The following is a 24,462-nucleotide window of genomic DNA, read 5'->3' as shown; positions in this document are numbered from 1 at the left end:
ATCCAGGAGTGTTCTCTACGGGCATGGTTGTATTCCTCGTTCCCCCTGAGCTTCAGGTCTCTGTCTCAACTCCCCTTCCTGTATTTCCTTCTCTAATGCAGACAGTTCCCTTTCAAGTGTGCGCCTCACCCCCACCGACTGACCCATGCAGAAGCCCCTCGTCACCACCTTAAGTGTTTCCCATTCTGTAGCCCTGGATGGGGTAGATCCACCATTGGTCTCGATATGCTCTGCTAGGTGGCATCGAAGGGCGTCTCTATACGCCTGATCCTCCAGTGCTGCCGGAGACAGTCTCCATGACGGTATGGGGGGGGGCCTGTCCTCCGAGACCCTCAGTGTCGGCAGCAAGGGATTATGGTCCGACAATGTGCGGCCCAGATACTCAGAATGGGTTATGTTACGCGCAAGGCCCGCCGTGCAAGTCACTCTATCAATTCTAGTGTGCAGCCGGTGGAGGCCCGAATAATAAGAGTAGTCTCTGTCTTTTGGGTGTTGCTCCCACCAGACATCCACCAGCCCCCAGATGCCCAGCCATTCGCTTCGTTTTTTGGCTATTCTAGTTGACGCTGCCCCCTGCAACGGTGGGGTAGACCTATCCATAGTTATGTCCAATATTGCATTAAAGTCTCCCCCTATTAGTAATTCTCCTGTGCACTGGCGGGTAAGGTGGCTCGATAACCTAGTCAGGAAGGGGATCTGATCCTGGTTGGGGGCATAAATGCAGCTTATAACTATCGGGGTACCGTGTAGCCTCCCCTCCAATATCCCAAATCTACCTTCCCGGTCTGTTGGAAGAGTCAATTATTAGGGGGACCCCGGCCCTGACCCATATCATTACACCTCTTGCATAAGCTGAGTACTCCGTGGCAAACACTTTCCCCCTCCACCTACGTCTCAGTTTCTCCACTTCCCCCGCTACTAAGTGGGTCTCCTGCAGCATTGCCACCTGCACCCCCCTTCTTTTTAAATAGGAGAGGATTCTGTGTCTTTTAGCCGGGGTACCTATCCCCCTAACATTCCATGTTAAGAGACTATAGTCCGCCATTTTAGTATAATAGTCTGATAGTAGTGCCCTTGGTTCACCCAGGCCTCAGACTTACCCCTTCCCATGTTCAGTTCTTTGCTACTACCGGTCGTCGACACCCACCATGCCAGCTTAACTTGCAACTGTAAACCCAAACTCCCACTCCCCAGGGCGCCTTCCAAACTGCAGGTAGCCCAGAAAACTGTGCAACTTGTTCAAACATATAACTGCAGTTCTCGCCAGCCTGAATGGACAGGCGAAGTTCTGGGTTGGGTGTGGCCAAGTCCGGAGGGGCCTCACGTTCACCCGTTGTACCATATCTCCGGGCCCTCCCGCAGCAGGATTATCCAAGTTCGTCGGCCGTTTGTGGTGCCTCGCTAGGAGCGAGCGCGGGAGCAACCCAAGTCCCCGGCTGAGGACACCACTTTATCATCCGACTCCTCGTCTGAACCCTATGGGGGGGGACACTCCTCCACTCACGCGGGCCGCCCTCTTGCCTCTTTCTTTTTGTGTTTGCGTTGGCGCCATCCGCGGGTGATCTCTGGGCCTCCGTGACCTTGGGGCCCGGCGAGCCCGACTCCCAGCCAGGCCCCCATCTGCAGGTTGCCCCTTCTGAGACCCGTGTTTCTCGAGCCATTCCCATGCTTCTTCCGGGGACTGATGGAAAGTGGTCTTCCCTTCCATTATCACTCTCAACCTGGCTCAACAGCGAGTACTGGATCCCTTCTTCTCTTAAGGCCCTTTTGACTGCTAAAAATGAAGTTCGCTTGTTCTGTACATCCAGTGTATAGTCCGGGAATAGCGTCACCTCTCCGTTCGCAACTTTAAACGGGCCTATCTCTCTGGCCTTCTGTATGAGGATATCTCTGTCTGTGTAATGCAGCAATTTGGCAATCACTACACAGGGTGGTCTACCAGGGGCAAGAGGCCTTGATGTCATTCGATGCGCGCGCTCCAGCGTGTAGAAGGGGGTCAGGCACCCGGGTGCAATCGTTGTGCTGAACCATTTCTCCAGAAACTCCACCATGTTGTCTCCTTCAACCCCTTCGGGGAGGCCCACTACGTGCACATTGTTCCTCCTGTTTCTCCCCTCTGCGTCCTCGGCTCTTTGTTCAAGCCGTGCCACTCTGTTAGCAAGGGAAGTCGCCTCGGCCGCCAGATCTTCCTGTTTCGGCCCAATGACCGCCAACACGGATTCTGTTTCTTTGACTCTGTCCACCAGTTTATGGTGGTCTGCTCTCAGTAGGTCCACCTCAACCGCTACTTGCTTGATGTCGCGTTGTAGTGTTGTCTTTGTGTCTTCTATCGCAACTAGTATTTTGTCCAGGGTATCCTGTACGTTGACCTGTGAGCGGCCTTGTACCTCCATCTCTGTATGCCCCGATGTTGTCGCGGGGTCCATGGTTTTACACTTGTGTTGGCCCTTGGGGGGCATCGGTTGAAGAAGTCGGGGGGGTCACGCCCCCAGTATGCAAGTTCGAGATTTATCGTGAGCTCTCCTTCTCCTGTAGGCCCGCACCTTAGTCAACACATGCCAGGCCACGATCCCTGGGCAGACACCAGGCAGGCCCCCCGAGACCACGCCAGCTATCTCCAGCTTTCAGTTGCAGAGCCGGGGGTTCTGTGTTATCGGTCCATGGTTAACCTCTACTCACTTCCACCCTGGACTTCACGATCGTTCCTCTGCGCGCCTCGCCCCCAGGGTCACGACTCACCAGTTCTGCCACGGCTTCATGGGGTCGTCCCCCCAGCGGCTCAAGGGCTCGGCCCGCCCCAGTCCGGTGATGTGTCGCAAGTCCCAGGCCGGTCCCACTCTCCCGCCGGGGCGCGTTCGCCTCCTCAGAGTTCGCGCTGCGATGTTAGCTGCTTATTTAGGCAAACTCTGCCATCAACCGAATTTTGGGCCCACCAGTTGCCCATTTGTGGGGCCACTTACTTCGAGTCGCCCGTGTTCACTGGCTCGAGGGGCGACCAGTTGGTTGCTAATGAGAAGCAGTCTGCCACTTGCTTCCTCCGCAGGGCGCTCCCCCCCGTCCGCCAGTTCCGTCGGCCACCTTGCTTCCTCTTTGGCTTGGGCACTCCAGATGGTCGGCTCTATCTTAGTGCCAGGATCATCCCCCTGGTCCGGTCTCCAGTTTTCCCTGTTCGGCGGGACTGCAGGCTCGTTCACGCTCTCGGCGGGGGCAAGCTCTTGTCTTACATTCCAGTAATGGCCCCCAGGGGCCCCCAGCCACCAAGGCCCAGCGCTGTCCTCACTGGCCCCAGGGTCATCAGTCTCCTCTTGCTGGCACGGTATCCGGCTCCTCACCAACTTCGGGCCGTGCCCTCTGCGCCATGTTCGATGCCCTCACCGAGGCCCCGGCAGCGCGTTCACCGGCCGGCCCAAATACCGCTTAGGGCCACGCTCATCTCAGGGTCAGCAGTTGGTTCTAGTTTTGCGGGGCGCTGCCCCTCCGGGGCCCCCCGGTTCTCCCTGGGCTTCTCCGCTCCCCCAGGGCCCGGGGGCGGCCCAGTGCCACTCACCGCACTCCACATGGTCCAGTTCCAAGACCCTGTTGTCGCCCTAGCAGGGAGACCCGTCCGGGGCCCCCCCTCTGGGCTCAGGTCGTCCGATTCGGCAGGTTCAAATTTATGGGGCCCAGCCCCTCCGGGGCCCCCCGATCACTGCCGGGCTTCTCCAACCCCCGGGGGACCGGGTGCGGCCCAGCGCTACTCGCGCCTCCTCTCGGGGGTGATCCCCGGCGTCTCGCTTTCAGGGAGACCCTCTCGGGGCTTCCCCTCTGCCTTCCACCTATGCTCGGCGGCGGCCCACAGCTTCACGCGAGGCCCCGGCTCCAGCCGAAAGGGAGGGCCACCGGCCTCCTTTGGAGTCCCCAGCTAGGCTCGCGCAGGCACTCGCTCCGAGGTTAAAACGGGGGCCCAGTCTCCTCCAGGACCGGCCCCCAGTGTGCCGCCCTCACTCGGGCTCAGGATTTCCCGGAGATGTCACGCTTTTCCTACGGATCGGTATCCGCCCCTCCGGAGCGAGGGTACTAAGCGTGCGCCATCTCCGGATCGCTGGCCACGCCCCCTAGCTGTAGGTCCTTCAGTGCAAAATCATAGAATGCTAATTCGATTGTGTATGCTGGACATTTTTCTGCAAAATGGCCTAGCCAGTAAAGTAATACATTAAAATACTTAACATCTCAATTCGAACACTGAAACTCCTTCAGTATCAGCACATAAACAAATTAAATGTTGTAGTGCTTTCTTGGAGAATCTGTGTTCTCAGTCACCCTCACGTCCCTTGTAAGCACTAGTACAAAAAGCAAAATGTAATGAGGCTGAAACAAAAGAGATGCTTCTTAGGCAGTCTGTTTGCATAAGTAACCAACTGGAAAGCTTCCCGCTACCCAGCATGGCATAGTCAAGGTTGTATTTACAGTTCAAAGTAATTAAAAAAAAAAAAAAAAAAAGGAAGAGGGCAGTTGTGCTCTTCATACTGTAAAAGTTAATTGCACAATGCAGCCGGCACACAGCCCGAGCCAGACAAGACTTTTGTCTGTATACTGCTTGCTCATCGCTTCAGCACGACTTTTGCTAAAATGTGTAAAAGCCTACTTGCACAGTCTTGCTCTTCACAGAATCCTTCAGCTCAAGTTTCCTTTTGCATTCAGAAAGTCAGTAGGCATTTAAATTGCATAGAATGGGGGAGGTCCACAATCCCTCAGTTTAGGTTTATGGAAATAATCCCTTTATCTGCCATCATACATTGGCATGGGAATATGCACATTAAGTTTGTAATTGATGCACTTTTCTAAGGTCCATGAGTCCAATGGCTGTAAAGCTTTTGAAGCCTTTCTACCAAGAACTTTGAAGATGATTGGGAATCAGTGTCACACATTGAGATGTTGCAGACAAAGGATGTACCTGTGCAGACTTTCATTATTATTATTATTAAATAGTATCCAAATAGCATGCTGTAAAGGACCCTGCATCAGTGCAGTTGGAGAGGGGATACAGCAAAGGAAAAGAGCGCAAAACAATTAAACACTGTTGCAAAAGGGTACTCCCACAAAACCCGGTCACTGACATAGAAACAATTGAACTGCTGTCAAAACCAAAGACTCCAGTGGAGACAAAAGTCTGTCTCAACTCAAATCTTACCAGTCACAAAAAGGATAGGAAGCACAGCATGCAACTAGTAGCCCATGCGATTGACCATCTTTCAGACAGCAGCACCTACACACAGGTCAGGTTTAAGGTGCACTACGGAGATCCAAGGGCTCATCTAATAAATGACCTGTAGATTTGACGCCTCAACACCAGTAGAGGGCAGATTGAAAGTGTTTCTTCAAGAGTGGTAGACATTAGCTCTGACAATTGAGTAACAAACATTATAAGAAGTGGTGCTGTGTTGAGTTAGAAAAGATTCTCCAAAATGTTCTGCCAAAAAAATCAACGGTGCAAGATGTCTTCTACTACAGCGAAGAGGCACACAATCTTTTAAGAGGAGGCCAACCAGGGAATTTACTCAGTGTACTTCTCAATCCCCAAATGACCTGCCTTTTAAAGACCGGTGATCCATGATTCTTTCCAAAATTTGTAATTTTGGACTTTTGACACCTTGCAGAGTTGCAAGAAGCAGTTCCAAAGCTACAAAGGGGAGACTGTATGACGAATCTAGATCTGAAAGGCCCCTACATATATTATTTCCATATCCCATGAACAAGAACCGCAGGAAATTCTTATTATTAATTCAGAGTCTTATGTTTGGTATAAAGTTGGCTCCAAGAGTCTTGACACATTTTCTGCCAGTGATGGCAGCTCTCGACTGCAAGGCATAATCCTTCCTAGACAATTGCTGGTAATGGCAAACTCTTTCACTCAGTATCAGAATACTTACTATCAGCATTCACTAGGAATCTGAGTGAATATGGAGAGGTTTTCCCCATAACTACCAAAAACTAAGATTTGTCAGAGCTGTACTGTAACAAGGTCAAGGTTTTTATCGTACAAAACAGTTCTTGCCTTCAGAAACTATCAAAGCAAATGCATTGAAAGGAATATTTTCAGGGACTTATTTATCCCAGGAACGTCCAGCCGAAGAGATAAGAAACATTTTTTGGATGCATTTAACCCTCTTAACATGAAGGTGAATTAAAGTAGAGGTCGTCTTCAGCAGCATGTCTCCTAGTGTAGGTACATTTCGTGATTCCGTTAATAAATGATGAGTGATAGCCATAGTGAAATGGGATTTAATACTGTAATGAGGTCTGTTTTAGCTAATAGATGTGAATCTCTTGGATAGCCATAGACTGGCTAGGAGACAGACTGCAGCATTTTTGTATTGTGCAGCTGTTTTTACACTGACTTACAATACCCTCATGAGATGGGATTTTGCAAGGATTTCTATTATTGTTAAAGCAATTGCGCAGCATTCTTTGTGTACTGACCTATTGGCAGAGTATGTTTTTGTGATGGTAAGCTCGGCTTTGAAAGGTACAATACAAGCTTTCAGACGCCTCCACTGTGTTTTGTCACACTTCACTATATTTATTAAAATAAAATGCATTTATGCCCTAGCGTTCCAAAATGGAGAAATCGGGCAAGTGGAAGGGAATGGAATAATTCAAATGTGCTCCTTAGGTTGGAACATGTTACACTTGCTAAACACTTTAGTGTATGATGAAGCATTCATAGTGCTCCTTATTTGTAAGCCAACACTACCACCTTTTCCACATATCACTATCTAGATCGGGAGCATATTGCCTACAGATCATAGGAAATGTGTTAATTACTGTATAGTGGTATTAGAGAAAGTTTAAGGGATTTTTTTGCCTTCAGTGGTTAACCACTGAATGAAGGTGGAGAGTAAAATGTTTTTTGTCAAAATTGATAGGATATCTCCCGCAGGCATAGAAGTTGACATTAAGATGTGCAGGAATTTTACATTCTGTCTATGTTTGAGATTGCAAAGTATGTTAAATTCTAACTGCAGTCAGATTTTATTGAAATAGAGATTATTAAGATCAGCATGGAGAGATTCTGTAAAGGATTTAATGAAACAGTATGCTTTTATTTTTATTTTTTAAAGCTGGATGCTTGGAGATCTTTTCAAAGTTTTTAAATCATTGGAGTATGAATTTTGGAATTCATTTCTGACCAGGAGTAGGAAAGTTCACAATTGGGCCTCTAAAATATACCTTCATATGGTAGGATGGTTTACTCTGAGGAAAGTATGCTGGAGAATTTCCTGGAAGTTTAAAAAAAAAAATGAAAAAATAAGTCAGTTTGTACTGATATTGGTTGGAAATACCAAGCGTAATTGGTTCATTACTGGTTTACACTGATGTTTTGAAACAGTGTCTTGGGTTTTGTAAGAGGAGCATTAGGAAACGTATATCTGAGTTATGGAAAATCCACTAGAATAGTAGATTTCTATGGCTGTGGAAAGCTCCAAATAAGCCAGAAGGTGGTTACCTAAATGCAGAATAATTCATTAATGAGGCTGCGTAGCGGACAACACTGTAGAGAGTTGCTGCTTGCTAGGATAAATTGGAAAGATTTGTTTTAGAATATCCTTGCTACTACGAGTTTTACAGAATTCTGTGAATTTTGGAGGTAGAGAAAAGGGGGGTGTATTCAGAGCAAATGTTAATTGAGTTTGTTCTTATAAAGGGAAAGGAAATATTACATAAAAAAAATATCTGTGCTCATTAAAATAGATTTCCAGTTGGGCTACAGTTTATTTCCCTGATAAGCGGTCTTTGAATGCGAGTTATGCATTCCTTTATTATTATTGTTTTTTTTTTTTTTATTATATAAGAAGTAGTAAAATGTAGTTTGGTCCACATGAAGGTTGGCTTACAAAGTGAGATTAGTTGGTGTAAATCTCAGATTTCCCAACTAAAATAACCGTAGGCTGATTGGTAGAGTAAGATGACCAAGCTTTGTGATGGATTGTTTCCATGAGGAAAGAGTCAGTATTGATTTGCATTAGTTGAGCTTCTGTCTAGAGTAGCTCGTTGAACAAAAAAAAACGATGGGTTGGAATGCTACCTTGAAAGATTGCCACTGGTTAGACAATTTGCAAGCATTCAGCCATCGCCTTTTTGATGTTTGATTGCCAGTAGTATGCCTGGAAAGTCAAATTTGGAACAGCCTGCCAAGCCTACTTTTACCAAGGTTTTTGAATTCCAAAAAGTGGTAAATTTGCCCCCACTCATGGAGTACTTAGCAGGATTACTATTCTGCTAAACCGATGTATATAGCCTGATCAAAAATTAACAAGTTTAAATCTCTTTGAGAAAAGAGGGTGATGACAAAAATCAACACTTAGCTGACTTGACTCAAGGCCCCCAGACCTAACTACCGAACCAAGAAAGCATTTTAGGGGTGTCGCATCTCAAACACCCTCAATGAAGCTATGCTCCTGTCCACCCCACCTGGGCCTGGCAGTTCTACCTGTTAAGACATGACTATGGTCATGTACAGCACAATGGCTTGGAGTCTTTGCCTTGGGATCACTTATTTTAAATGTGTTTTATTGCACGCAGTCTTCTTAGTCTCAGATACAGGAAACCTCAGTGGGGGATTTGTCAAATGAGAGCATGCAGCAGGATTGTGTTGCTAGTCCTTGCCTTTAACAAATCATTTTATCAAGTAACCTGTGGCCCCATGTACTAAACCAGATTAACAAATAGAGGAGGGTGTGTAGGCAGATAGGGCGGGCCGAGCCATGGGTCTGGCTTGGCTCTAAGATTCTGTGCACAAGCTGACTAATGAAAATGTTTATGTATATTGCACAACAAAGAAATTAAAAATATGATACCTCTTTAAAATTCTTAAACATGCAGATGGGTATCAGTTTAGTGCATCAAATTAGATTGCGGCATATAAAGACATTTGTTAGAAACATTCATTGTTCGCCCCTCAACGATAGTGCTATTAGTGAACTAAGAAGCAAGTCAATAGTCCTGTAAACGCTAAACATGGCCTAGATTCTTATTAAACATGGAGCACCATTACATACTATTAAATCAAACATTAAACATGCTTGCACAGAGCTCATCCTGAACTGAATTATTTCAAAGTATATATAATAAGTGATCTAAAAGATGTGTCTATGATCCCACAATTTGGACGACACGCAGGGAAGCAGACATTGATTCCAGGTCATTTTTATTTTCTCTTTTTCTCTTTCTCTCTCTTTCTCCTCCACCCCCGGTAAGGTCACTGTTTTGTCTTCAAATCTCACAACGACAAAAACCAACACGCAGATAGCAGATCTGATTCATTGTCCCCAGACCCACTACCAAGCAAAGAATACATTTATTTGGGGAGTGTCGCACCCCCACCCAAAGCTATGCCCCTGATGAAGATGTAAACACACATTATGCTCCCAAATAGAACATCTTAGCAAAATCAATAGACATGTGACTGTCAAGTTTAATGCCAAGATGAGCTTGTATCAGCTTTAAAAATGACATGTTTTAATTGTAATTATGTACACAAGCAAAAGAAAGAACACCCTAGTTTTTTAAAAGTTTTTTTAAAGTTTTTTTATTTGTTTCACATTTTCATATTATTCTTTGCTAGTTCTGCTGCTTTTCCACGTGGAATCCTCCCTGTCCGTGACCTACCACGGACTCTGCACCCCTTTTGCTCTCCTTGTTTTCTGATTTGAGACCCATTTTGGGGTTCGAATGTAGACCACAAACCCACTTCAAACACATTTTAATTTCCCCAGATCTTTTCTTTTTAGACTGTGATTTGGCACAGATTAGTATTGGTTTTCCGCCCCATTTGGGGCAAACGACAAACTGACAAAGAGCAGTTGATTTAAAAAAAAAAAAAAAAAATGTTATATTTAGGATTAAAATTGTGGCAAATTAATTCCAGTTTTATCTTAGTAAGCCACTCAGTAATCACCTGGTAGAAGTCAAGTTACATTGATATGGGTAAGACATCTGGCTTTGAGTTCAAATCAAGCGATCCCTATTGGTAGTGAAAGAAGATGGAGAGGTTGGATATCGGATAACCAAAAATGATAAGCTACAAGGTAGCTAGCTCACTGGTGCTTTTTTCTTATGCCATTTCATTGATATTTATTTTCATTTTCCTCTGTAGAGTGATTTCTAAGATTTCTGGAATATGTTGTCTTGCTGGGAATGAATTGAAATCATTTCAGGTAGGATCATCTGATATTCCTGGCAGCACATAGTAGTTAGTGTGTCTGGAATTGAAAATCAGTCCATCTTCTATTTCCCCATATTAGCAACTCTGCATCTACTGTGGTTCTAATAGCTTTTGTAACCCCCGCAAACAGCAGGTTTAGTCTGCCTTTATTAAGAGTGATTTGAAGGTTCACATCATTGGCACATATTCATGATGCTGCTTCATTATAATGAATAAGATATCAAGTGCATATTTGACAAGGGTCCAAAGATGTTTTAAACTGACAAAGAGGTAAGATTGTGCATTAACGATTACAGCTAAATCTCTACTTAAATTAGATTTCAGTTAAGGTATCCATATGGTGTTACATAATATACATAGGTGCTGGTATATGGTTTGGATTGGGGCATTCTTATGGCTGTCGTTCTAGCAGAAGCTCTTTCATTTTAACAATTAAAATTCTAAAATAAAAGGTGATAATAATGCAGCAGCTTTAGCTTAGTATATTATTCACTGTGTAATTTCTTTCCTTTTTTACATATTGTGTTTTTACTCTTGCAGCAACAGAAAATTGGCTTGGCTTTTCAAATGGTATAATGTTTATCGTTTTCCAGGTAAAAAGGTTCAGGTACGAAAGCCAGCGTCCGTAAATCCTGACCCAGTTCCTTCTCGGAAGCGAGCGGCGCCAGTCAATCCTGCCTGTGCTGTAAGAAAAAGTAATAGTGCCATTTCTCTGCGCCCCATCAAAGATCGGGTTATGCATTTGCTGGCACTAAAGCCCTACAAGAAGGCAGAACTGATATTGCGATTACAAAAAGATCAGCTTTCTCTGCAAGACAAAGATATGTTGGACAGCCTCCTGCAACAGGTTAGTGCCCGTGAGAATGATTCACCTGTTCATGGTAAATTTTAATTTTAAAAAATTGTGTTTTTGGGTGGAATGCTTTCTGCCCCTGACCCACCACTCCCTAAGAACTTCTTTTGCTGTCCTTGTTTTCCTATTGTTTGTGCAAATGATTTCCCTTTAACTTAATGGCAAAAGAGTGAAAGTACCACAGAAAGAAATAATTTTGTGATCTAAAAGGTTCTCCATGTCAAAGATCATGCTGCTTATTGCTAGAGGCCTGGTGCCTTCATGATATTAATACTCATAAATAAAGTATTGTGTCCTTGAGTAATTGGTTCTTCTAACACATTGATGTCCTGAGTTGGTTTTCTGTGTGACCACCAACCCAAATTCGGACCTAAGTATGATTTTTTTTTTTTACATTTTATTTTTATTTTTGGCCAATTCTGGACTCCCCGTCTTAACATTGCCTACCTCTTAATAGATCTGCTAATAGAATAAATGTTACTCAACCCCTGCTGCAAAAAACACGGTGAATGAAGGAATGCTTGAAGTAATATCAGCAACTGGCAATCGCTTGAGGCCACATTCCAGACCACCATCTTTCACGCACCGTGCCTTTCTAGACCGAGTCCGCTTGATGAAAACTGGTCTTGATCCTACTCTAGCACAAACTGCCATGCCTGCCCCCCTCCAGATGTAAACACAAGCAATCCTGGGCCTGGTTCTACCTACTTAATTCTCCTCAGTAAGGTATAGCTCTGACCATTGGCGGAACCAAGACTGGTTTGCGTACGGCAGGTCTTGGCCTAGAATGTCACAGTGGGTGAAAAAACAATGGCCTGGAATGTAACCCAGCTCATTTCTGGCCATTCCCCCGTATATGGAATTCAATTGGGTTAATGCTTTTGGTAAACTGTTTTCTTCTGCTGGCTTGGCAGCACAGTATCTAAATGCAGTTTGACTGATAGGCTGTGACATGCATGGCCAACAAGATCTTGCCAGCGGTCCTAAAGGATCCTACATCCTCTCTAGCACAGACTGTCCAGTATGCTGCAAAATAAGTCATCCTTACAGGCCTAGACACTGTGGATTGCATTTGCAGAACTGTGGCTAGCAATGTCATGCTTAGCAGGCACGCCTAGGTGAGGTTGACTGGATTTTCTGTTGATGTGCAGGCATCACTGATGCCTTGTAAGAGTTTGTTTCTTCTGAGAGAAGTTGCACCATCATGTTGAGATAGTTGAAACACAGTATGGATTCAGCACTTTCCTTGTGACCTCTGACCCCTGCTAAAAAAATAATAATCCTGCATCAGTCCTGCAATTTTGGTGTTCTTACAGAGAGTTGGCCTATAGACACTAAAATCTTACCAGCCAGTGGTATATCAGGCAGCCCAGTCCTTTCGGAGCATTGAATATGCTACCATCAGACCAGGTCAATGAGGGCATTAGTCCTCTAGCTCTTCCTCCCACCATCAAGCCAAGCTTGGCCTCACCAACTAGTGGACAACTGGAAGGGAGCACGATTCATTATTTTCTCCCTGGTTGACAAGCTATTGTGTCCAGCAGATTGGTCTTACTCATTGTTCAAAAGGACTGCGTCCTGCCTTTAATTTCCTCCCACCACACCTAATTCTAGTACACGAACACATCAGAGGAGCATCTGTCCATCCTCCTGCAGGAGGTGTATCTCTTACTCTCCAAAGATGCAATCGAACAAGTACCAGACTGAGGCAGATACGCACTGTTTGTGCTCCATTCTCGGTTTGAAAAAGATCAGGCGTCTCAGACCTATCCTAGACCATGGGACACTAAATGCCTTCTTTGCGTAAGGACAAATTCAAAATGCTCAGCTAGGCTCAGGTTTATCTGCCCTGGATGCAGGTGACTGCATGGTGTCCCTGGATGTGTAGGACTTGTTTTATCATATTCCTGTGCTGAAGTCCCACAGGCGTTACCTGTGCCTCAAGGAGGGCAAGTGGTCGCTACTGTGCTTTGGATTTCGTAAATTCTTGTACCTTGATAGCTGCCTTCTGAAGGTGGGCTCACTGCAGAAAGCTGTAGACCATCTCCAGATGCCAGCAGAACTCTTTATCATCTTTGTGGTTTACCATAAACATTCCGAAGTCGGGGGCGTGGCTAGCCTGCCGGCAAGATGGCCGTCACTCAGTGAGGCTCTGCTGGGCTTAGGGCTTTCCTTTTTCATTTCTCCTGACGGAGCGGCTGGATTAGCGCTTCCCTGGCCGAGTGGCTTGCTGCCTGGGACGGTGCACCCGCCCGTCCCGAAATTTGGGCTGATCAAGGCCGGCGACGACCGGCGGCGTGGAGGCGGGCTCGGCCAGTGTCAGGCCTGCTGCGCTGGAGGCGTGCCCAGATTTGGTGTTCAGCCGATAGGAGCACGCTGGGGGAGCGGCGACCGTGAGCCGGATGGAGCAGGCCGCAGAAGAGGTTCTGCCTTGGGGGGGCCGGTCGACTGTCTCATTGGGCCGCACCCCCGTGCTTCTGCGACGCGCGGCTGCTGGGCCGCGTGGCCCGGAGAGGCCTGATCCGCCTTTGGCGCCAGCGGGATCGGCGGCCCGCGGCGGGCTGGCTTGCTGGCAGCCTGCGGGGGCCGGCCTGGGCGGTGCCTTTGGCTGTGGGGGCCCCGGGCCTGGTGATCGTGAGGTCTTCCTCTACAGGGGCCTGGGCTCGGGCCTGTGATCGGGCCGGGCTAGCCCTGGGCCTCCTAGTGGTGGGTGCCTGCTGGGGGGCCTTTGAGGGACCCATCACCGGCTGGGCCGGGCCGGAGGGCCTTTTTTGGCCTTTTTTGTATCTTGCCATTTTTCTTGCTGTACTGGCATCTTGGTGATTTTTTTGGATGCTGATGGCGGCATGTTTGAGATTGCGGAGGCCTGCATAGAACTTTGCTTCATACTTGCTGTCAATCGGGAGGTGAGCAGCCAGCTTTGAAGGTGTTCGGAGACTATACCTGGGAACGGGGGTCTGGCGGTTGACAGGCATCGGCTTGTTCTTAGAGTTTATCTGCGCATCGCCACCCTGGAGGCAAACTTTTTGTGCAGCTTTTTTCTCTTTTTGGGAATACAGTTGTGCGCTACTTACTGTGGTTTCTGGCGGTGGACACTATGGGAAAGGCGGAGCAGCGGCAAGCAAAGATTTCTTTTGATGGAGGCAAGAGGAAGGGTGGTGTGCCTGCATCGCAGTCTGGAGAGGTGCAGATGGAGGAAGGGTCCTCGGACTCTTCAGTTAAGTCTGTTTTTGGATCTTAAGAGTAGCTTGGCGGGCATAGATGCTAAGCTGGACCACTTAACTGAGCAGATGGACCGCATTAGGGCAAGGGTGGATGACACTATGCTCGTTTTGAGCAGCTTGAGTGGCGCACCTCTGATTTAGAAGATCAGCGGCATGGCGAGCAAGAACGCTTGTTGCAGATGGTGCGGGTGCTGGAGGTAATCAGGAATAAAAACGAAGACTTGGAAGCGCGGTCTCGGCGCAACATCATTAGGGTGATTGGCCTCCCGGAGTCCACAGATATGGGCAGGATGGAGGACTTCATGGAGAAAATGCTTGCAGACTTATTTCCTGGCGAGCTCTCTCGAATGTTGGTAGTGGAGAGGGCTCACAGGTCGCTTGGACCCCGGCCTCCCCCTGGGACCCTGCCGCGGCCCATTATTTTCCGCCTATTGAACTATCGCGATAGAGACGCTGTGCTGCGGCTGGCTAGAGAGAGCCGGCCGGTGATATATAGGAACACGGAGTTGCACTCCTTCCCAGACTACACTCTGAGTGTGCCGGTTAAGCGCTCCCTAAGTTTGACTGCCGCTCGTTTTTCTCTTATCTATCCAGCGAAGCTCCGAATACAGCATGGCGGCACATTGCATTTCTTTACGGACCCGAAACTGGTGGCTAAATTCGTTAAGACGATCCCCCGGAGGTCTTCAACTGAGGGGCTAAATGATCTTGGCTCTGAGCGAGCGAACCTCAGTGACACTGACTGACTGCCCTTGGGGCTGGAGTATCAGTAGGCCTTGGTGCCCGTCCTGCGATATTGTTGTGGTGCCTTTGTTTCCCTTCTATGGGCTGCCATGTCATAACTGCTTCACTAACCCTCTGCCCTCTCCTGCCCGTCTGCTTGGCTGGCGGGCTGGGTGGCTAGCCTTGCGATCCCTGGATGAGTCCTCTGTAGGAAGTTGGCTCTGTATATACTATTTCAAAGTAAGAAATAGTGTGCACAGAGTCCACGGGTTCCCCTTAGAGGTAAGATAGTGGCAAAAAGAGATAATTCTAATGCTCTATTTTGTGGTAGTGTGGTCGAGCAGTAGGCTTATCAGAGGGTAGTGTTAAGCATTTGTTGTACACACACAGGCAATAAATGAGGAACACACACTCAGAGACAATTCCAGGCCAATAGGTTTTTATATAGAAAAATATATTTTGCACAGGTAAGTAAAGCACTTACAGGGTTCAAAGTTGGGTCCAAGGTAGCCCACTGTTGGGGGTTCAAGGCAACCCCAAAGTTACCCCACCAGCAGCTCAGGGCCGGTTAGGTGCAGAGGTTAAAGTGGGGCCCAAAACACATAGGCTTCTAGTCTGCGAGCAGGTAAGTACCCGCGACTTCGGAGGGCAGACCAGGGGGGTTTTGTAGGGCACCGGGGGGGGGAGGGGGGAAACACAAACAGGCACAGAAAGTACGCCCTCAGCGGCACAGGGGCGGCCGGTGGGGTGGCTCCTCGGGGTAGCCACCACCTGGGCTAGGAACAGGGCCGCCGGGGGGTCGCTCCTGCACTGGAGTTTGGTTCCTTCAGGTCCTGGGGGCTGCGGGTGCAGTCTGTTTTCCAGGTGTCTGGTTCCTTGAAGCATTCAGTCTCGGTCAGGGTGAGCCTCTGGATTCCCTCTGCAGGCGTCGCTGTGGGTGATCGGGGGGGGGGGGGTCAACTCTGGCTACTCACGGGCTCGCAGTCGCCGGGGAGTCCTCCCTGTAGTGTTAGTTTTCCGCAGGTCGAGCCGGGGGCGTCTGGTGCAGAGTGGAAAGTCACACGCTTCCGGCGGGAAACGTGTGGTCTTTAAAAGTTTCTTCTTCGTTGCAAAGTTCCAGTCTTTGTGGAACAGGGCCGCTGTCCTCTGGAGCTTCTTGGTCCTTTTAGATGCAGGGTAGTCCTCTGAGGCTTCAGAGGTCGCTAGACCCTGGGGAGCGCGTCGCTGTTGCAGTTTTTCTTGAAGTGGGGAGACAGGCCGGTAGGGCTGGTGCCAAATCAGTTGGTGTCTCCGTCTTCTCTGCAGGGCTTCAGGTCAGCAGTCCTTCTTTGTCTTAGGTTGCAGGAATCTATCTTCCTCGGTTCTGGGAGCCCCTAAATACTCAATTTAGGGGTGTGTTTAGGTCTGGGGGGTTAGTAGCCACTGGCTACTAGCCCTGAGGGTGGCTACACCCTCTTTGTGCCTCCTCCCTGAGGGGAGGGGGCACACCCCTAATCCTATTGGGGGAATCCTCCATCTGCAAGATGGAGGATTTCTAAAAGTCAGTCACCTCAGCTCAGGACACCTTAGTGGTTGTCCTGACTGGCCAGTGACGACTCCTTGTTTTTCTCATTATCTCCTCCGGCCTTGCCGCCAAAAGTGGGGCCGTGGCCGGAGGGGGCGGGCATCTCCACTAGCTGGAATGCACTGTGGCGCTGTAACAAAGGGGGTGAACCTTTGAGGCTCACCGCCAGGTGTTACAGCTCTTGCAGGGGGAGGTGAGAAGCACCTCCACCCAGTACAGGCTTTGTTACTAGCCACAGAGTGACAAAGGCACTCTCCCCATGTGGCCAGCAACATGTCTGGTGTGTGGCAGGCTGGCAAAACTAGTCAGCCCACACTGGAAGTCTGGTATGTTTTCAGGGGGCATCTCTAAGATGCCCTCTGGGGTGTACTTCACAATAAAATGTACACTGGCATCAGTGTGCATTTATTTGTGCTGAGAAGTTTGATACCAAACTTCCCAGTATTCAGTGTAGCCATTAAGGAACTGTGGAGTTCGTGTTCGACAGACTCCCAGACCATATACTCTTATGGCTACCCTGCACTTACAATGTCTAAGGTTTTGCTTAGACACTGTAGGGGCATAGTGCTCATGCACCTATGCCCTCACCTATGGTATAGTGCACCCTGCCTTAGGGCTGTAAGGCCTGCTAGAGGGGTGACTTATCTATGCCATGGGCAGTGTGAGGTTGGCATGGCACCCTGAGGGGAGTGCCATGTCGACTTAGTCATTTTTCTCCCCATCAGCACACACAAGCTGGCAAGCCGTGTGTCTGTGCTGGGTGAGGGGTCCCCAGGGTGGCATAAGACATGCTGCAGCCCTTAGAGACCTTCCCTGGCATCAGGGCCCTTGGTACCAGTTACAAGGGACTTACCTGGATGCCAGGGTGTGCCAATTGTGAAAACAAAGGTACAGTTTTAGGGAAAGAACACTGGTGCTGGGGCCTGGTTAGCAGGCCTCAGCACACTTTCAAATCATAACTTGGCATCAGCAAAGGCAAAAGGTCAGGGGGTAACCATGCCAAGGAGGCATTTCCTTACAGCGAGGATTAGGCGTTCTTTCTTCGTTTATTCAGGTTGCAGCCATGTTAGAATAAAACTAAAATTAACTAAACAAAACTTACTTCATTTCCTATAACATGAAGGTAAAAAGCTTATCCGGTGGGGATCCAGCATGTGTCCTTAACCATATCAGTCCTCTCTTCCTCTCCCTCTTCCTTCTTGGGACAAAAGCCAAATGTGGAAGGTATTACTCTTGTTTGGAAGCCTCTGATCCTGCAACAAAACAGGCTGCAGTTTAGTCCCTCTAGACAACGAAAATGAAAGCTGAATGTCGGAGCAATTTCCATCACTAATTAAATCAAGGTTGCACGTTCAAAATGTCCCCCAAATGGGCTCCTAGAGCGAAAGCTTTAAAAGCCATAGCACCTCTGGTGGAATGTGCACCAAAAATCCTTGTTGATGCCTGCCTCTTGCATGGCCCATCGTGCAATGGTGTGGGAGTAACAAAATGCTCTAAACAGTTTTCGAAGAGCAATGAGTAGTTGATGCTCCCTTTGGGGGGGGGGTGAAGATCCTGTAACATAGCTTCATACGACTTGATACAGCGCACCACACACGGAATCGTGAAAGGTATCCCCATCCGGGTTAGTAGTCCCAGAAGGGTCGCTGGGGAGAGATGGATTTTGGGGTGGACAGATAGGAAAACCCTAAGAAAGTTCCATCAGAACTGGAAGCCAAACTTAGAACTTGCACATTGGGGTTACCACCACCAAATCCGCCTCCTGTCTGCATGCTTGCGCCGCAAGTCTTATCGTGGCATATGGTGGGAAAGCATAGCCCTTCTCTTTTGACCAGTCTTGGAGGAAAGCTTCAGTCGTTACTGCACTGGGATCTGGTCTCCAACTGAAGTACCATGGGAGTTGGTGGACGTGTAAAGGCTGATCAGGAAAGGGCTCTGCAGCCCGGGAGAGCGCGGAACAGAGATGGAAGCAACTTTCATAAACTTGTGTCCCAGAGTTGGTGTGATTGCCCTAAGCAGTACTCCCAAATATCCTTGGCCATGTCTGAAAGGGATTGAAACGGGTACCGCCCAGATGATTAATGTAACAAACAGCCCCCACATTGTCCATCTTTAGAAGAAGGCCACATTGCACCCATTCTTTGTTCCAGCATTTTACTGCAGATGAACCTGCCAACAACTCTAGGCAATTGATATGGTGAAAACGTTCTTCAGTGGACCATCCACCGTTTGTGGTAAACTCCCCGCAGCACATCCCAGCCAGTGCAGCTGGCGTCTTATTTGATCACCAAATCTGGTTAAGAGCCGAAAATGGCATGCCTTATCCAGGCCTCCATATGTGTGAGCCACCAAGTCAGCCCATCCTTGGCTTGCTCCTAGCAGGGGAACATGTTGAAAGAAGGTGAGGCTGCGGTGTAAGTGAGAAGTCTTCAAACGTTTGATAGCTCGAAAATGAAAGGGCACAGGAAAATGGCCTGGATGGAAAATAAAAGGACGACGACCACTCTGGTGATCTTTCGGAGGGAGGTCATCTGTTTGGAGAGTGTTCTGCACACTTTGTGGTGAAGTTTGGTCCTATTCCTGGATGGAAGACTCGGGGTGGCTCCCACCGACTTTATCACAAAGCCTAGGAAGGTGAGAGACTGAGAAGGAACCGGGGCAGACTGTTGTTGATTATGAACCCCAGGGATTGAAGGAGTTACTGTCCTCCCAGGTGTGTGGACAGTGCATGGGGCATTGGTCCATAAGGAGCATATCATCCTGATACACTATCAGGAGAATTCCTGATACCCTTAGGCATTCGACCACTGGCTTGAAGACCGAAGACCTCAGTGAAGCAACAATGGGCAGAAGAAAGGCTGAATGGAAGAGAGCTGAATTTGAAAGTCTGGCCCTGCCACTGGAATTGCAGGAACTGATGATGGGGCGGGAAGATTGGGACCATCAGGTAAGCATCCTTGGAGTCATTCTTACTAGCCAGTCATTGGGTCGAAGGACATCGCTACAAGGTGGATGCCCTCCGTGGTGAGATGATGGCAAACCAGCCATTTGTTGAATTCCCAGAGATTGATCACTGGAAGTTTGCTCGCCCCTTTTCTCCACTATGAAGAGGTTGCTCAGAAAACCTGAAGGGTGAAGAGTGGTGGGAATAATGGCCCCTTTGAAAGGAGTGCCTCTATCTCAATCTGTATAAGGGTTGCCTCTTGCTCCGAGAGGGCAGGGAAGTCGGTTGGAAAGGGGCTGGACTGTCTGGAGAACCCAGGCATCTGAAGGTTAGGTTTCTGTGTGTCTATAAATAGTGGCAAACGTCCCCACAAACGTTTTTGAAAAAAAGAGTCAGACTCACCGTGGGAACTGGTGGAAGGGCTTCTGCCTCGGGCGCCATTGCAAGAACCTCTGTCTTTTATGGCCTCTACTAAAGGCGAAAGGCTGGGCATGGCGGTCACATGCCCCTGCTGCACCCAGCCCCGATGAAAACCCAAGGATTGATGATCCTTTTAATTGAGAATTGGACTTTGTCCAACGAATTGAACATAGGCACGAAGTTCCCAAGCTCCTTGATGAAGGGATCACCAAAATGTCCACCCTGTGACAGCTGTCTGGCCTCTGAGGTCGCTAAATTACCCCAGCATGGGGTTCATTTTTTATGAGAAGAGACCTGCGCCTCTCAGTAGAAATGGCACAGTTGACGCTACTATAGCACGCTGAGCCCAACCAAGCGAAATCAAAACCCTGGAAGATTTTGCATCCTTCGCCATGTCCAGAATTTTAGTTGAGGGGTCTGATACGGCCAGGAGGTTATCCTGGCTGGACCAACGGGAGTGGTCAATATCTTTATTCAGGTCCCTAATGTATTTTGCCAGAAAGGTGGCCATTCTGGCGTCCATCTCCAGAGTGACCGCAATCTTGCTGTCTAGGGAAGGCCTTCGGCCGGAGGCAGTTTCTGATTTCTTTGTCAAGGGGCTTAAATAGCCTACCAGCCACGATCATGGCCACTTTGTTCACCCCACTCAGAGTAGCAAGGGTGCATCAGTTCCTCGGAGTCCACAGTATCAGTCTGTGGGGTGGTTGCCACCCTCCAAGGCTGTCCATGATCTGAGTCCCTGTCCGAACCAGCATGGGAGCCGTCTGAAGCTGGGGATGTAGGGGTGGCTTGGCATATGCAGTCCGGGGTGTCTGAAGTGGGTTGAGGAGGTGCTTAACCCAAAAAGGCCTTTTTCAGTCTGAAAAAAGTATCCAGGTCTACCCCAGGGTTTTGAGCCTGTTTGTGCGGGTTCTCATTGGATGGGATGGTGGGCGACCCTGGAGGTAAGGGAGCCAAAGGCCTGGGAAGGTCTTCCCTCTGTGGGAGGAGTCGTAGGCACGCTGTGCCCTCACCATAAGTTTCTTCTCTAATGGTGCCACTGCATCCAGGACCACCTTAACAATAGGTGTCTTCTGCTCCACAGAAACCTTCAGTGACCAGGAAGTAGATTTGCTCCTCCTAAATGTAGCAGTCATCATTTTCCTCCATGCTAGGCAACTGTGGGGAGCGCTGTGCAGGGGGGAGGTAGAGGTGGATAGCACCTATCTTTCACCATGGCTTCAAGCAGTGGAAAAAAAAAGAAGGGGAAGTAGAGGGGACTCGTACAGATAAGGACACATGCTGGATCCCCTTTGGATGAACTTTTCACCTTCATGTTCCCTAAAGGTTATGGGAAATGAACTGTTTAGTTAATGTTGGGTTGTTGTAGTTTGGACTCTTGCTCTAGGCAAGACTGCTGGTTAAAGGATGACGGTACCTTTGTTTGTAGGCGACTACGTCTTTCCTACAACAAGTCGCAACTGTTGTCCCAACCTTACCGGCTCACTAGAAGCACCCCACCAGAAATACAATAATAAAAGGACTCGAGAGTAAGATATCTCAGGGAGTGTCGTGGTTAAATGGAGATTACCCCTTTCTCACAGATATATCATGTCTCATACAAACAATGACAAAAATGCAGTAAAGTTTCAATAGTTTTTATTCAATATAACTGCAATTTGCGATAAGTTGCATGGGCTGCAATGATTAGAATAATGAATAATGCAAGTAACAGAATTTTGAAGACGAGAGTCATTATTACAAAGACCCCCACCATCTTGCAATGCATGGAAAAGACATACAAGATGTAATATGCCCTAATACCCTAATGTGAAAGGCCTAACCTCCTACCTAAAGGAGAGCTGGGTTTGTTAAACCTAATCTGCCAATGCCATGTCCATGAGAGGAGCCCCCAACCCTCGTTACCTTGAATGAGGTCTCTATCTCAGACTCCGCAGGGACACGAAGACTGGGTCAGCGTCAAGACGACTGCAGCATTGATATCAGCGATGGTGGCGATACCCTCTGGTCGGAATTCCTCTGATTATCTATCTAAAGTGCAATTATATTTATACAGATCTTCAAGTACCCCTGACGTAGGTGTGTTCCCAAACAATAGATAACAGACATGCTTGGGACGGCAATTAATATAAACAATCCCTCGAAAGTATGGAGAGGGAAAATACCTAAGTGTGAACACCTACTGTTTGTCTTTGGTGCTTGTTCTTGACGCCTTAGCACGGTGACACTGATAATGCAACTCATAACAAGTGGCCTAACTCTAAACAAGGCAGCCATTTTAGAAGAAATAAAAAATAAAATGTGCTAAGACAGAGCAAGCTAAGTAGGTTAAAAGTCACTAGGTGACGGGGGCACGAGTCTGCAAGCCGAAGGCTAAGCTAACTCCTGCTATCCCATCAAAATGAAGCAGGATTCACCACAGGGTTCTTCTAACATAGCTGCTACTTGAATAAACTAAGAAAGATAAAGCCTAATCCTCGCCTCCAGTTCCTGACATAGAATCACAGTGAGAATCACTCTAAGGCTTTTGGTCTCTTTGCATTTTGCGTCCTCATCAGTAGCTGCAGCTGCCATATGAGGGCCTTGCAATGGAACTTGAAATCCCAGTGTTCTCAACATCAACACTCCTTCTTTGACTCCACCCAGGTATCGAAGGAGACATACTAGATCTGCAGTGGTGGCTGTCAAATCCCAATTTGTCCCAAAAAGGTTGGGGGGAATCATTTTTAGGAGATCGGCTTCTTATGGCAGCAGGGAGTTGGCCATTCTTTTGGCTCTGCTTTACATCATGTGGAGGCTGACAATTCTACCACCATGTGATACTACAACAAGCAAGATGAGGGAGGGTTCTAAGTCGTGTGCCAAGAGGCCTTCACATTTTGCAGAGATTGGAGCAGCCGAATAATTTTCTAATGCCTGCCCTCCTAGTGAGGCTCCTAGATGCTAGAGCGGACTAATTGAGGCAGACATTTGGCAGATCACAAGTAGTGACTGCATTCTTATGTGGTGGGGCATATTCTATCAGTGTAGAGAATACTGGGGATATATATTTCTCCACTGTTGTATGTGCAGTGTCAACAATTTTTCAGATTGGATTTTCCGAGAGGCTCTTTAGAGGGCTCATTCCTTCTAGACTGGAACAAGGTACTTCTATATTCTTTTCTGCCACTACCTCCCCTGCTCTGAGGTCTTAACATCATGAATGATAGGCCCAAGACCTTCTAATTGCCACAGAATGGCTCAGGAGATTGAGGTATCTGGTACTGCTGAGCATGAGCCTCTGTCCTCTCATCAAGCTACCACTTTGGAGGATCTCCTGTCTCGTCACCATGGCAGGGTCCTTCATCTGAACTTTACAGCTTTGCACCTACATGCTTGGAGATCGAGTGGCGACATTGGTTGCATTTGAAGTGGTGAATGTTATCCTCGCTGCCAGATGCCCTTCCACGAAATCCATCTATTCTGTGCACTACGGCAAATTTGTTTTGTGATGTAATGTGCCCAAAACACTGACCTCTCACAAGGTAAGTTTCAGATATTCTTTTCTTTGAACTTTCTTCAGCCCTTTGGGCACTGTAAAAGTCAGTTTGTCTGCATCATGGTGCGTCACTGGTTTGCTCCTAACTTGGCAAGATTTATATTCAGTTATCACTATGCAAGTGCCAAAATTAAAGTTAGTTATACTTTGACCATTCATGTTATTTGGAAAGGTCATGCACTTTTTTTGTTCCGTATAACCCATCTCCTTGACTTGCCTGAAAGTTGTTAAAAATATACTCATCAAAACCTTTAGGCCTGTCTCTCCTCATCATTATTCACCAGTCACAAAATGTAATGCAAATAAATACTTTATAATGCAGCTGTTAGGATACAAGTTTCTGACTCCATGAATTTAAAGCCTATTCAGTGATTGATTAAACCTGTGTCACATGCATGTAGCTATTTATTAATGTACAGTTGCATGACCACTTTATATTTTGCTCCCTGTGTTGCCCAGAGATTTCACTGAATGTTAAGTATACCTCCATGATTTAAATCTTCAGTATGGTTCATGTTTTGTCACAGGTGGCCAACCTCAGTGCCAAGGACAGCACCTATACTTTGAAAGATAGCTTTTATAAAGATGTGCAGAAGGACTGGCCTGGATACTCCGAAGGGGACCAACAGTTACTTAAAAGGATACTCGTTAGGTAATATTTTTCTTGTGCTTTGCTGATTTACACCGCCGACACCTTTCCTCCTGTCCCCTAGAACAAGTGCAGGAAGCTTTGCTGAGATCAGTTTCTACAGAACTATTTCTAATGATTCTTCTCTCTGCATTACATCCCTGACATTTGAATACAAATTTATCTGGAGGCTCTCTCACTGAGCTCCTCGGGCTCGGGATAACAATGTGGCCAGGAGGTCATTGTACCCCCTAGTTAGCAAGCATAACGTTGACCGTTTGTAACTTTACAGAGTACAGATGCAGCTAATATGTATTGAATGGATTTCACTTAACAGACATCAGGTCTTTCCCCTTTTAGCATT

General features: G+C 47.6%; 1 protein-coding gene across 3 annotated transcripts in view; it reads left to right on the top strand.

Moving 5' to 3' along the window:
- Positions 1 to 24,462, top strand: part of ELL (elongation factor for RNA polymerase II) — a 214,234-nt gene that overhangs the window by 74,157 nt on the left and 115,615 nt on the right. For all 3 annotated transcript variants that reach the window (XM_069217897.1, XM_069217899.1, XM_069217898.1), the window contains exons 5-6: positions 10,798 to 11,051; positions 23,998 to 24,122. In XM_069217897.1, coding sequence (XP_069073998.1) covers positions 10,798 to 11,051; positions 23,998 to 24,122 — 379 coding nt within the window. The remainder of the gene's footprint in view (positions 1 to 10,797; positions 11,052 to 23,997; positions 24,123 to 24,462) is intronic.

Source organism: Pleurodeles waltl, chromosome 12, assembly GCF_031143425.1.
Source record: "Pleurodeles waltl isolate 20211129_DDA chromosome 12, aPleWal1.hap1.20221129, whole genome shotgun sequence".
NCBI classification, from domain to species: domain Eukaryota; kingdom Metazoa; phylum Chordata; class Amphibia; order Caudata; family Salamandridae; genus Pleurodeles; species Pleurodeles waltl.
This window is presented reverse-complemented; position numbering and strand designations above follow the sequence as displayed.